The 12216-nt window shown below is 52.3% G+C and overlaps 1 protein-coding gene across 1 annotated transcript in view; it reads right to left on the bottom strand.

The window, feature by feature from the left end:
* Positions 1–2448: 2448 nt before the first annotated feature.
* The window catches only part of LOC104509438 (sarcoplasmic/endoplasmic reticulum calcium ATPase 3), a gene marked incomplete at its 5' end in the record, with an annotated part of 24917 nt that continues 15149 nt past the window's right edge, over positions 2449–12216 (bottom strand). The window contains 9 exons of the mRNA XM_010151379.1: positions 2449–2524; positions 6655–6727; positions 8713–8830; positions 9455–9572; positions 9992–10125; positions 10722–10807; positions 10919–11121; positions 11811–12031; positions 12124–12215. Of these exons, the coding sequence (XP_010149681.1) occupies positions 2449–2524; positions 6655–6727; positions 8713–8830; positions 9455–9572; positions 9992–10125; positions 10722–10807; positions 10919–11121; positions 11811–12031; positions 12124–12215 (1121 nt within the window). The remainder of the gene's footprint in view (positions 2525–6654; positions 6728–8712; positions 8831–9454; positions 9573–9991; positions 10126–10721; positions 10808–10918; positions 11122–11810; positions 12032–12123; position 12216) is intronic.

Raw genomic sequence — 12216 nt, 5'->3', positions numbered from 1 at the left:
ATTTAATAGCAAGTTAAAACTTCATTATTTCACCTCTGCTCTGAAACAGAGGTCTTCTTTGATTTTTAACTTTTACATCTCCTTACTGGAGACTCCCATCCATGACTCAGTACCCATTAACGGGACCTTTACACAAGAAACTCCTCCACACACATACATATTAGGGTAAAATTAAAAATTCTCCACCAGACCTTCAGCCTAGGGAAACCAGTGGAACTCAGGCAGTGCAATACGGAGCAGATGGACCAAGCAGGTCCCTGTAGGCATAAGGGACCAAGGCCACCATGTCCCAAGGAGATGCCATTGGGCAGCTGGAAGCCCCACTAGACACTATGAACAGGTCTGGGATGCTCTGAATTTGGTTCAGCCTCTCTCAAACTGGTTTTCAGCCTCAGGAAAACACAGAAGCAATTTCCTCTAAGTCACCGAGCTGGTACTGGATTTTTCTGGTTCTTCCCCTGCACAGCGAGCTGGAGATGATCTGCACTAAACCAAGGTGAAACCCACCCTTTCAGGAAAGGGCAAATCACACGCCTATGGCGTTTGCCTTACTGAAGCCTTATTTTCAAGGCTTAATCAGTACCTGGGCCATGCCCTGGTCCTCTGTGCCAGGGTGACTCTCAACCACAGTGAAAATCTTTACAGAGGAATTAGTTGCCCCATGGGATCACCAACTAAATCAATTAGACATAACACATTTGAAAAATAAAACCTCTTCAAGACAAAGTATAATAATATTAAAAAAACCCAGCAACAATCTTCTAACCACAGAGTATCTATAAAGATCTTTTTAAAGAGCTCCATATTAAAATTCCTTGAATACATTATATATTAAATACAGTAACAACATTTCATGCAAGGTTTTCTGTACAATTAAATCAGCTCAGTAGTATAACAAGTCTGTACATTCCCATTGGTCTGGGGGCTCTGCTCATCTTCAATGCTGGTGATGGAGAAAAGAAAGGAAGGATGATGTTTGGCACCTACTGTACAGAGGAAGAGTAGCTCTCGCCCAGGTGAAAGAGGAATGGAAAAGCACTGGAAGCTTTTAAGAGGCAAAAAGAAAAACTCCAACAGCAAAGGAGCAAAATGTTATCCAAAACCTGGCTCTGGTGCTGTTGATGGGATTTACGATAAATTAAAAAGATATACGGTCTGGCTAACTAAATATCATCAGGGTGATAGGGAATGTGAGGAAAAGAGGAGTGAGGATTTGGAGAGCTGGAGAAGAAACCACCCACTATCAGCTCCTCAGCTGAGGCAGCTCAGTGGAGAAAGATCAGGCTGGTGGATACCAAAATCCACTCCTGATCCACACACTCTCGCTGCAGCGTGTCACTCCTGCTGCAGAAAAATCCTAAGAGGATACAATAAAGTTGGTGCCTTATAAAAAGGGATGCCACGACAAACACCGCTCACGGGGGAGGACTACGTTATGTACAAGCATACATTCATTCCCGTCTCAAAGGCGGATCACTGGCGTCAAGGATGCCCTGTGCAAGACAGCAACGTCCTCCAAGCACATGGACGTGCTCCTAAGGACTTAACCTCTACTCCTGCTAGGGAAATAGTTAAAAACCAACCGAGTACAGAAAGTGTGACCAGGAGGGAGCAGTAGGCATGAGGAATGCAGAGTCAGTCATCCCCATGCTAAACGGTTGTCCCTACGAGGAAAACAGCCATGGCTTACATAGGGCAGACGGGATCTAACCAGACGTCGGACGGAGAACAGACAAGACTACGTTGCGCTTTGGTGTCAGATGAGCCTGAGAAGGTGCAGGGCTTTCCACAACATGGGGATCAAAAGGGCAGTGTGATAAATAGGGACAACTTCACCTACCACTGCGCACATCTAAGCTCGACACTTCGCCACACGCCCGCGAGATCCACATCACCGTGATCACACCATGAAGCCGTTTTCAGCTGCTGCAGCCGGCAGGCACGGCGGCTACCAGAGCAGAGCGAGATACCCACCAACAACATGGACAACATAGAGGGTCGGCAACCCCAACCCGCAGCCCCCTTGCTACCCTCCCCTGCCCTCGCCCACTGCCAAGCACTCCCTGACCACACAAGCTGCCCTCTCGCATCCCGCCCGGCTGGGGGACGCTCAGCATATTGCCTAAAATCCCAACTTCCCCCCCCGATCTCCTGTGAAGGACACCTTGCCTGAGCTCACCCCATCAGGGTAAAAATTGGAAAGAGGGTCTCAAATTTTGCAGGAACATATCCTCCAGGAACTGCGTTCTGATGACCCAGGTCCACACACCTCCATCCCCAAACCCTACACCAGCTGTCCAGTAATTGCACTCTTATGTACAGGAAAAAGAAAGCTACGAAACAAAACAAAATCAGTATTTTTCTTTTCGACGATTCACCCGCATTTGTCTGATAGTCGGACACATGCATGTCCTGCTGGTTTCTAGCGATGGTCACGCATGCAAGACTTCAGTCTGAGTTACAGCTTAGGGATCCTTTAGTTAGGAGCGTTTCCTTCGTGTCATTCATTTCTTGCCCTCTTCTCCTGAAACAAAGGGAAAAAAAGAGAAGAAAAAGCATTGATGAGGGTTCAGAAGCAAACCAGCTCCTGATCTTTGCTATGAAGAGAGGTTGCTCCTGGCTTGATCCCAGAAGGGGGATCCCATCTGTACAGATCTATCCCAACTGCAGCCATGGCAGCTCAGACTGCACGAGGAGGAGGATGCCAGTCCCCAGGTGAGGAAGGACTCGGCAGGCTCAGCCTGCAGGAAAGTAGGAAAAGGGATGAGTTGGAGCCACACAAGCAGGAACAGCGGGAAGGCGAGCAGGCAGGGATACCTCATTGTTGCTCCAAACATGGGAGCAAGCCCCAGATTTGTAAGCGCCACTATCCCAGCCCAGGGGCTGCCCTCATCCTTTCTCCTCACGGATGGTAACAGGCAACATGTGACCCAAAGGAAAATGACAGTGTTCAGCTTGAACTCAGTGTGAGCAGCCTTGAAATCCCTGCCAGCGCTTGGCTTGCACCAACTAGATCCCCCATTTTCAAGGGGTCAGGTCCCCCAAGGCAGAACCTGCTCTTCAGCTGGGGGTGAGCGAGACCCCGCTGCCAGCACTGTCTGCCCGGAATAGCTTTTTTTAGGAAAAAAACCCCAACCAACAAGGCAGCACTTTCTGAGAGGAGTTAGAAAAATCACTTATCATCAATCTTTTGACCCTATTTCTCTATCTTTCATCACTGCACATATCACTAAACACATCTCCCAGAGGACTGCTGGTACTGTGCTCTTGATAAATAGGGGTCCTGCCTGGGGTTACCAGCGAGGCTCAGTGCCCACTGCCAACAAGCTTCCAGAGGAATTAATAAATAACAAGGAGAAAAAAAAAAAAAAAAAAAAAAGAGAGGGAGGAAAAAACCCCCTTTTTCGCAACTTCTGCCAAAATTTCTTTCCAGTGCTGGCTGGAGAGCCCAGCGTTTGTATCCCGAGATAAAACTGACTGCTGCAGTGGCAGCATCCCTCTGGATGACCTCTGCACTGCAGGATTCAGAGCAAAGTAGGGATGCAGGCGACCACGCTGCAGGAAATCTCATTGCAACAATCAAAACTCATCTCCTGTGAGTCGCAGGGGTGTCTCTTCAGCACCTCCAGCAGCGGAACAGTCCCTGCCGGGTGACACACCGGTGGTTATTTGCCAGCCACAGCACTTCCCTTAAGTAAATGCTTCACCCTGCGGTTGTGCAAACGGGGACAGCTGCACGGGGTGGGCAGGGACAGGAAGGGGACACAGCTCCAGCGCCAACAGACAGAGTTTAACCATGGCAGATGCTCTCCAAGATGTTACTCTGGGGGCTCTAAGTAACCCCCCAGCACAGAGCGAGTCGGGTGTTTCTGTGAGCACCACAGTCACCCGAAGGTCCCGCACCCACTTTGCTTTAATGGGGTTTAGGTCCCGACATGCCACACACCGGTGACCCGAGTAGGTCCCCTGCAGGGACCTGTTTGCAGGAATGATGGGTGGTTGAGATCCAACCTATCCCATCGGGATCCTGCCTTCCACCAAGTTTCTCAGGGCTGTCACAGCCCTTCAGCTCTTGCAAACCTGCAACTGAACAACAGGAGCTCATCTCCCACGAAACCTGCTCCCACCAGCACAGCCAAGGCTTTAGGGGAGGTTTTTCCTTACTGCTTTTGACTTTCCTCTTAACAGGTTCCCGTAAAAGGTGATGCTGGAGGGATGCAGCCTCCAACCGCAACCCCGGATGGCTGATTCCATCAAGGGAAACACTGTAGCCCTCAGAGCTCCAAAAACCACATGTCTCCCCCATCGCACCAGGGCACCCTGAGCTTCAGCCAAGACCCCAGACCCCAGGAGAAAACTGAACGGGAATTCCTCCTCCCATCCCTTTGCAACACTGGGCAGCAGGACTGAGAACTTCCCTCTGCTCTTCCATTTCTAAAGCATGGCACGTGCACATGCACACTCAAAAAACAGGAGAGAGGAGGAAATAAAAATAAAAAGCAAGGCAGCAGAGCTGGAAAATCCCATCTGGAGAGATTCCGGCACTGGAAGGTGCGGTGCCACTCTCCTTCAGAGCATCCCACAGCTCGAGCGAACGACTTGGCTGGTGGGGACGCATTCCTCCCCCCGCGCCAGCGCCAGCCAAGGTAGCTACGTGCAGAGATTACCCTACAAGGGCAGCCACGGCTGCTCGCTCCCGGCTCTCTGCCACCGGGGAGAGGGATGCCTGCCTGCTCCGCAGGGAACGCGGGTGGCTGCAGCCGCCTCTGTGCTCCCAGGGGAGTTTCGGGGGCTGTCCTCGTCCCCAGGTGTGGGTGCACGGGGGAGACAAGGGTGAGCAGCTCCTTTTCGCTACATGCTGCAGGGTTTTTACAATGGGACATGGAGGTTTTGGTCCCTGCAGATTTTGGGGCTGTCTCAGAGGGATGTGGAGCCACGGCTGACCCTGGCAGGGAACGTGACACACTTGTCACTGCACAGCCACCTCTGCCAGCTGCTCTCCTCCGGGAGGGCGTCACAGCATAAAGCTGAGCTTGGCTTTGCAGATAAGAGGCCAAATCTCCCCTCAGTGGTAGAGATGCTCACCCAAGGGTGCAATCTCTCCTGCACATCAGCTGCGGCAGCAGGAGGATGCAGGGAGGTGCTGTCTGCTGGGGAGGGGACCAGTACCTGGCAGCACGGCCACCACCTTGCAGCTCCCGCGTAATCACCCAGGGGCTGCCATTCCCACCAGGCATAAGGACAAAAGGCATAAATACTCATCTGCCACAAAACACACCAAGACAATTCCTGTGCATCAGAACTTCCAGTTTTCAGTGATGCTGCTGCTGTCGGGGCAGGCATGTAGGTGTTCCAGAAAGCACCCCACTTCTTGACTTGCCCCTGCTTTTGCCACGGCACAGGTGAGAATGGTGCAGCCCAAGCACCCAGGCAGGGTGCTGAAAACAAGTGACAACACCACGGTGGCAACACCAAAACCTGCAATGGGTTTTCTCCGAGATGGTGAAGATGAGGAGGCCCAGAAACAGTGTGGGAAGGCAGGAGGGGACCGAGGTGACCACAGCAGCGGGCTGACAGCACACTGAGGGACACAAGTGCCGGGGTTATCTCAGTGTCCTGTCTGGATTTGGTACCTTCTGAGAACCCCTCAGAAAAGAGACTTCTGCAAGGTCTTGGCACAGATGCCTGGAAACCTTCCTCCTGCATGCCACAGGACTCAGAAAGAGCAATACCCTTAATGCATAAAGCATGGTAAATATTAAAAATACTAGGGCAAGAGGTCCTTGAGGGTGGTCAGCCCTTGTGAGCCTGCCAGCATCTATCTGTGTGATGGACCCCTGAAAGGGCCCTGGAGAACATCTCCACATTCCTGACCAGAACATCTGCAGGTCTCACCGAGCCAGCCTAGCACTTCTTGCTGTCTCACACTCACACTGCCTCCCAAAACGGATACAGCAGAAACCTCAGAGGGGCTGGAGATGGATGAAGGCAGCAACACACACAAAGCATGCAAGATGAGAGGCCAGAAGTGACCAGGGTGATGGGGAGAGGAACGTAAAAGCACTGAGACCACGGTGAAAACTGAAGAGTTTCAGCTTTCTGCCACTTCAAGGACAAGGAAAATCCAGCATAATGGAAACACGACTTATCTAGGAGTTAGATAGTGATCTAGTGATCAAAGGAGAAAATTTTCCATGCAAAACCTGAATCAGCAGAACTCAGAGCTATACACTTGCATCCCTCAGCTGAACACCTCTGGCCATCCCTCAGAAGGTCCCACACGAGAACATCCCCAAGCACTGCCTTACAGAGACCAAGCCTTGCCCCTGGCCAAAACCGCCATGGAAACGGTTGCTTCATGGGGTTTTTAGACCTTATTTTGAAGCAAAACACAGAGACCAGTGTGGGAAAGGAGATCCTGTCTGGGTATGTCCCTGCCCATGGCAGAGGGGTTGGAATTAGATGACCTTTAAGGTCCCTTTCAACCCAAACCATTCTATGATTCTATGAGGTCCCTGGGCTCCGTTATTGGCTGGTTTTCCAAGCCACGTTCACCCAGACACGTTCCGAGCAGGTCCCCACCACACACGAGCAAGACTTTGGAGGAAGCACAGGGATACAGCGTTCAGGGATAAGACATGTAAGAAAGCCAACCCTTGCTCTGGAGTCCTGCAGGTTTTCAACTGGTGCTCCCCGCTCCACGTGTGTCTTACTGTCCTGAGAATGCCTGGTAAAAAAATCACAATACCACACTTAAAAGTGGCTTTTTGAGGGTTTTTTCTTGTGTTTGCTTTTCAAAGCCCAGAGGAATTAGGAAGATGTAGGATTTCAATTATTTCTCTCAATCGTGATGATTTAAGCGTGATTTTGTCCCGTAGCTGTGACTGAATAGCTGCATGGGAAACCCTTGCTGGATGAGATACAGAGCGACCTGTGAGCATCAGCAGCATGATGACCGTGGGGATGAGGGCAGCTCGGAGGACCTGGCACGTTGGAGGCATGGCATGGGAGGAGGAAACACTCTGAGATGGTATGATGGGACTTGAAAGGATCATACATCTGCCAGAAACCCTGCTGTGCTCAGAGCTGCGCTGGCAGAGCCAGAGAAAAGCTCTTCCTCCAACAACACTGAGTATTTATAGAGAAATGCAAAGTGTGGGAGAAAGACAGACTCATCCCCAGATCACAGATGGTGAAGTGAAGACTGAGGGCATGCATGGGATACAACAGCCAGGAATGCACCAGCTCTCCCATGCCCCCGCCCAGTGCCACGCCACAGAACCGTTGCTACAGGCTTATAACCATACGATAAACCAGACCCGGGGGATGCAAAGCACCTATCAGGCTGTTGAGAGATGCAATCATTAAATCAAAATAAGCTAGAAACAATTTCTATCTGGTCTGTAAAAACAGGAGCCCCTCCACCTCCCTTTCTCTGTGGAGGCTTCTCCGAGCCATCACTGTGGTTATGAATCAGCCCGCTGCATGAAAGCTGATGTGAGCACCCCCAGTGCGCTGGGACACATTGATGGGGGAGGGCAGCCCGTGTGTGATCGTTTCGTGCTTGCAATAATTGGCCATCCAGTACTTCCAGCTTTTTGCATGGTTCTGCTCCATGAGAAAGCAAAACAATGCCCCAGATCTCTCCCAGCTAGGGCTGGGCAGACCTGCCTTCAGCCCTGAAAGGCAAGACTGGCTTTGCAGTTTTCCTGGGCCATTATTAAAGGGTGAGGGTACAAGCAGGGGTTTGCTAGGATGCCAGCTGCTTAAGGTTTGAAAAAGGTTTTGAGCATGGTGATGCTGTGGAAGGACATCCCGTACTCACACTCAAGTTGTTCATCTGCCTCCCAGAGCCACTACATCTTCCCCGGACAAGGAGAGTGTCTCTCCTGCCCTTCTTCTCCCTGCTATCACTGTCAGAGCAAGCACACCCTAAAAAATGAATAAAATCTGTTTTTCCTGGAGAGGGACCAGCCCCATGGCAGGCACAGCACTGCTCAGCAGCTGTGGCCCTGCAGCCGCTGCCAAGAAAACCTGCAGGTTCAACTCAGCACCGAGATATCACCCACAGCAACGTCTTTTGCAAGAAACGATGATATCATCTCCTTGGAGGGCTGCCTGAACACACGCTGTGATTTACAGCATGCAGCCCAGGCACGCACAGGAACTGCTGCCCCTGTGTCACAGGAGCTGCTTCTCCTCCCTGCGTGCCAGGGGCTGGATCTTGAGAGGAGCTGGCCAAGGGCAACCCCATGAAAATGAGTTTATAAGGTGTTCAGCTCTCTTTTGATCTCAACACAGAGGTAGCAAACACAAGAATAGGATGGCCATAGAGGTGGAAGATTGAGGGGAAAAGGAAGGATTCCTGTGAGAAATCAGTATTTTATTTGTTCTGCTTTATAACAGAAGGGATCCAGTTCCCAGAGGTTCAAGAGGAGCTGGACAAACACAAATGGCAGATTTATCTAGTGCTCCAGCTCCTAGGAGAGTATTTCAAGCAGATATAAGTACCAACTGCTCTGCCTGGCGTGGCACCCGGGAAAGAAGGAGGTAGGAGAACAAGTCCCTTTTTCACAGTGAAGGTGGAGGAACATGCAGGTGCAGACACCACACGAGCAGAGGAGGTGAGCGAGGTCTCCACAAAGCCACCACGAACCCCAAACAAAGCGCCACGGAGCAAACGTAACCCAGCGTGGCGCAGACCATGCTCACCGTCCAGGTGGTTGCGGGAAAGGTACTTGAGTCCTTCGTCCAGCAGGATAACGGGCAGGGAGATTTTCATTACAACCACCCACTGTGGCCAGCTCAGGGGGGTCACCTGGAAGATGATCTGCAAGGTGGAAAGGATTGGACATGTCAGTGGAGGTGGGATTCTTCTTTTTGTTTTAAGGGTCAGGCTGTTTTATGGGACAGGTTGAGAGAGGGTCAGCCCAGGTAGAAGGAGGGAGGATGCAGACAGCCCAAAGAACAGGATTTCTTCAAGGTCTGTCATGATCCCAAGGTTCTTGGCCAAGATCAGTCAAAAACAATGTCCTTCACATCTCCTGCTGATGAGGAAAGGGAGGCATAAGCCTGTACGTGCTCACAGTGCATATGCTTGGCTGGGGACAAAGGACAATGTAACCTCCCCAGCACAGCAACCCGCTTCACCTTAGGCATCAACCCAGGCATCACCAGCCTCGGACTACAAAGGGAGGCAATGCCTCCACAAGGAGCTGAGGTATTCATACCCCTTTGCATTGCTTACAAGGAGAGCTTCTGACTTAAGTAGAGCCTCACTGGGGCAGGGTGTCTCCCAGTCCTCATGTTGGTTTGAGTCCCAGGACCTGGTCCTGAGGGCACATGCTGGGGTCAACCATCACAGAAGCTTCCAGACCCAAAGACTGGTCCAGGGATGTCCTGGCCCACAGGAGGAGCCCCTGGACTGCGTGTGGAGGTGGCAGGGGGCACTCACAGGCATGGGCTTGACGTAGAGGATGAGGAAGTGCAGAGCCATGGACACGATGATGGCCCCCAGCAGCCAGATGTTGAGCCATGGAGGCATCCGTAGCAGCGACTGGTTCTCAGAGACACTGCGAAAGCGAGGAGACAGCGTTACCCCAGTAACCTCCTGCTCCCCAAGTGTTCCCGCTCCTCTCCAAGGCTGTACGCTATAGCCCCTCTCTTCCAGACTGTTCAGCTTCAGGCTTTCCTGCAATTTGGATCTGGACACTCATCTCAGTGCAACCAGCCACACGTGGATAAGGACCGGTCGTTAACAGGGCTGAACTGCCAACGGATGCAGATCCAGTCCTTCCTCCACTGCTATCAACAGTGACACACCGGCTTGGAGGAGTTCATGTACAGTGAGCCCAGTGGTCCCCTATGAGAACACCCCGAATGGCTCTGCTGAGTCAAAGCGAAGCCCCCAGCCCACCTACGGATGCTCAAAGAGACCCTACACATACAGGTCACGCACAGAGCATACAGAGCCATCCTGCGGCCACCCTACCTGTTCAAAGCATTGCACATTTCGATTGTCACCAGCACGGAGAGAGCCATCGTGGTTGGGTATCGGGACTCGAAGATCTCGCAGTCAATTCCTTGAAAGATGGGGTTGTCCTCAGTGCACCTCATGAAGTTCCTCTGTCGGCACAGGAAACCGCTGGTAAATACATGTAAAGCAGCGGTGTAGGAAAGGCAGGAAAGAGGAGGAAGAGGTCGACTGGTTGGGAGGCACATGGTGAACCATGATTATTAGGGGTGCTGTTAAATATCCCACAGTTCAGAGCAACTGATAAAACTGTCTAAAGTGACCCAGCTTCTGCTGTGGCTTCGGGGTTATGGCTGGATCGTGGCTTAGAGTTTTTCACGTCCAGTTAACAAGGTGTCACACGTGTCTCCATCACAAAGACATCTTCCATTGCACGTGACACTGGGGTGCAATGGCACCCGCTTTCCCACCACCTTGTTCAGACCTACAGTAATGCAAAAATCAATCCCTTTCAGTGTGGGATCAGGCAGAGGAGCTACTTTCAGCTTCTTTGAATCAAGTTTTCCCCACCACGCTGGTCACTGGCAGAAGCAAGCCTGAGGGAGAGAATTTGCTTTCACTTTAAATTATTGTCTTCTCCACTGGGAATTTGGGAACACTACAACAACCACAGAAGAAAGGCAGAGGAAAGACCCCAATGCCTGAATCCATCTGCTCAACACGTTGGCCCATTCCCCTCCGGACTCACCAGCTGATGGAAGGAGACCTGAGGTCCCTCGGCGTCGTACAGGAACCACCAGGTCGCTGCGCCCACCGTGGCCAGGCCCACATACACTGCAGCCAAGAGAGACACCCTTACCCCCAGCACCCAGCAAGGGGTTCCCTTACCCCATGGCTTCCCATGCCCGTCCTCGTCCTCTGCCCACCAGTGCCCACGGGGTTCACCTCCGATGGCCAGGTAGCGGAAGAAGAGCCAGCCGCTAATGAGGGGCTCCTTGGGGTTGCGGGGCAGCTTGTCCATGATGTCCAGGTCGGGAGGGTTGAAGCCCAGCGCGGTGGCTGGCAGTCCGTCCGTCACCAGGTTCACCCACAGCAGCTGCACAGGGATGAGGGCCTCAGGCAAGCCCAGGATGGCTGTCAGGAAGATGCTGCAGGGAAAAAAACCAGAGATGCTTAATTAGATGAGCTCTGGGGCAGCCAGAGAAAGCATCTGTGTCGGGCAACAGGACAGTGAGCAGGAACCCTGGATCCAAACACCCCACACTGAATATTCATTCAGAGTCCTGCAGATGAACCTGCAGCCCCCAAATCAGGAACTTGAAGACCAAGACTGAATTTTGCAGCTAAAATTTGTTCCTGTTATTATTAAAATCTACTTGGCAGACGAAATCCAACCACTGATGTCCCTACAGACATGCAGGTTCCCATTCCCAGCACAAACACCCCTGCTGAAATGCAAGGGCAAAGGATGTCCAAGGGCAAAGGATGCTGAGGACAGCACTGATTTACTGGGTGGGATGGGCAAGGGGTAGGGAGAGCTGTGCAGGACGTGATGCAAACTGCATCTGTGCAACCTGGTGACACCAGCCTGCGCACAGATCTATCAGACACTGGCATGGGCTTAAATTGGCAATGCATTAACAGAGCAGTGCATTTACAGAACCACATAAGAAAAGAGCCCCTACCCCTGGGGAATGAGACAACCAGCTCCTTTGGTACCCAGAGTCACCCCTGGGCATCGCACGCTGCCAGGGGCAGGGGACACAGACAGGACCATGGGTCACCTTCCCCAGGGGACACATCCCCACTGCTGCTCCCGGTGCCGGGGGGCTCTCACCAAACGACCTCCCCGACATTGGAGGAGATGAGGTAGCGGATGAACTGCTTCATATTGTTGTAAATGGCCCTGCCCTCCTCGACGGCCGACACAATGGTGGAGAAGTTGTCATCGGAGAGCACCATCTCGGCAGCCGACTTGGCGACGGCCGTGCCTGACCCCATGGCGATGCCGATCTCTGCTTTCTTCAGCGCCGGGGCGTCGTTGACACCATCGCCCGTCTGCAGGAAGCCAGGATTAACGAGGTGCAAGGGATTGGGCTGGGTGGAGAGGAGGGGACTGGGGGGTGGCAGGATGTCCCCAGGGGACTCACCATGGCGGTGATCTCGTGGAAGGACTGGAGGTACTCGACGATGCGGGACTTGTGTGCTGGCTCCACACGGGCAAAGCAGCGGGCATCACGGCA

The sequence above is a fragment of the Eurypyga helias genome, unplaced genomic scaffold (assembly GCF_000690775.1).
Source record: "Eurypyga helias isolate BGI_N326 unplaced genomic scaffold, ASM69077v1 scaffold10045, whole genome shotgun sequence".
In the NCBI taxonomy this organism is placed as follows: Eukaryota; Metazoa; Chordata; class Aves; order Eurypygiformes; family Eurypygidae; genus Eurypyga; species Eurypyga helias.
Note: the sequence above shows the minus strand (reverse complement) of the source record. Positions and strands in the feature narration are given on the sequence as shown.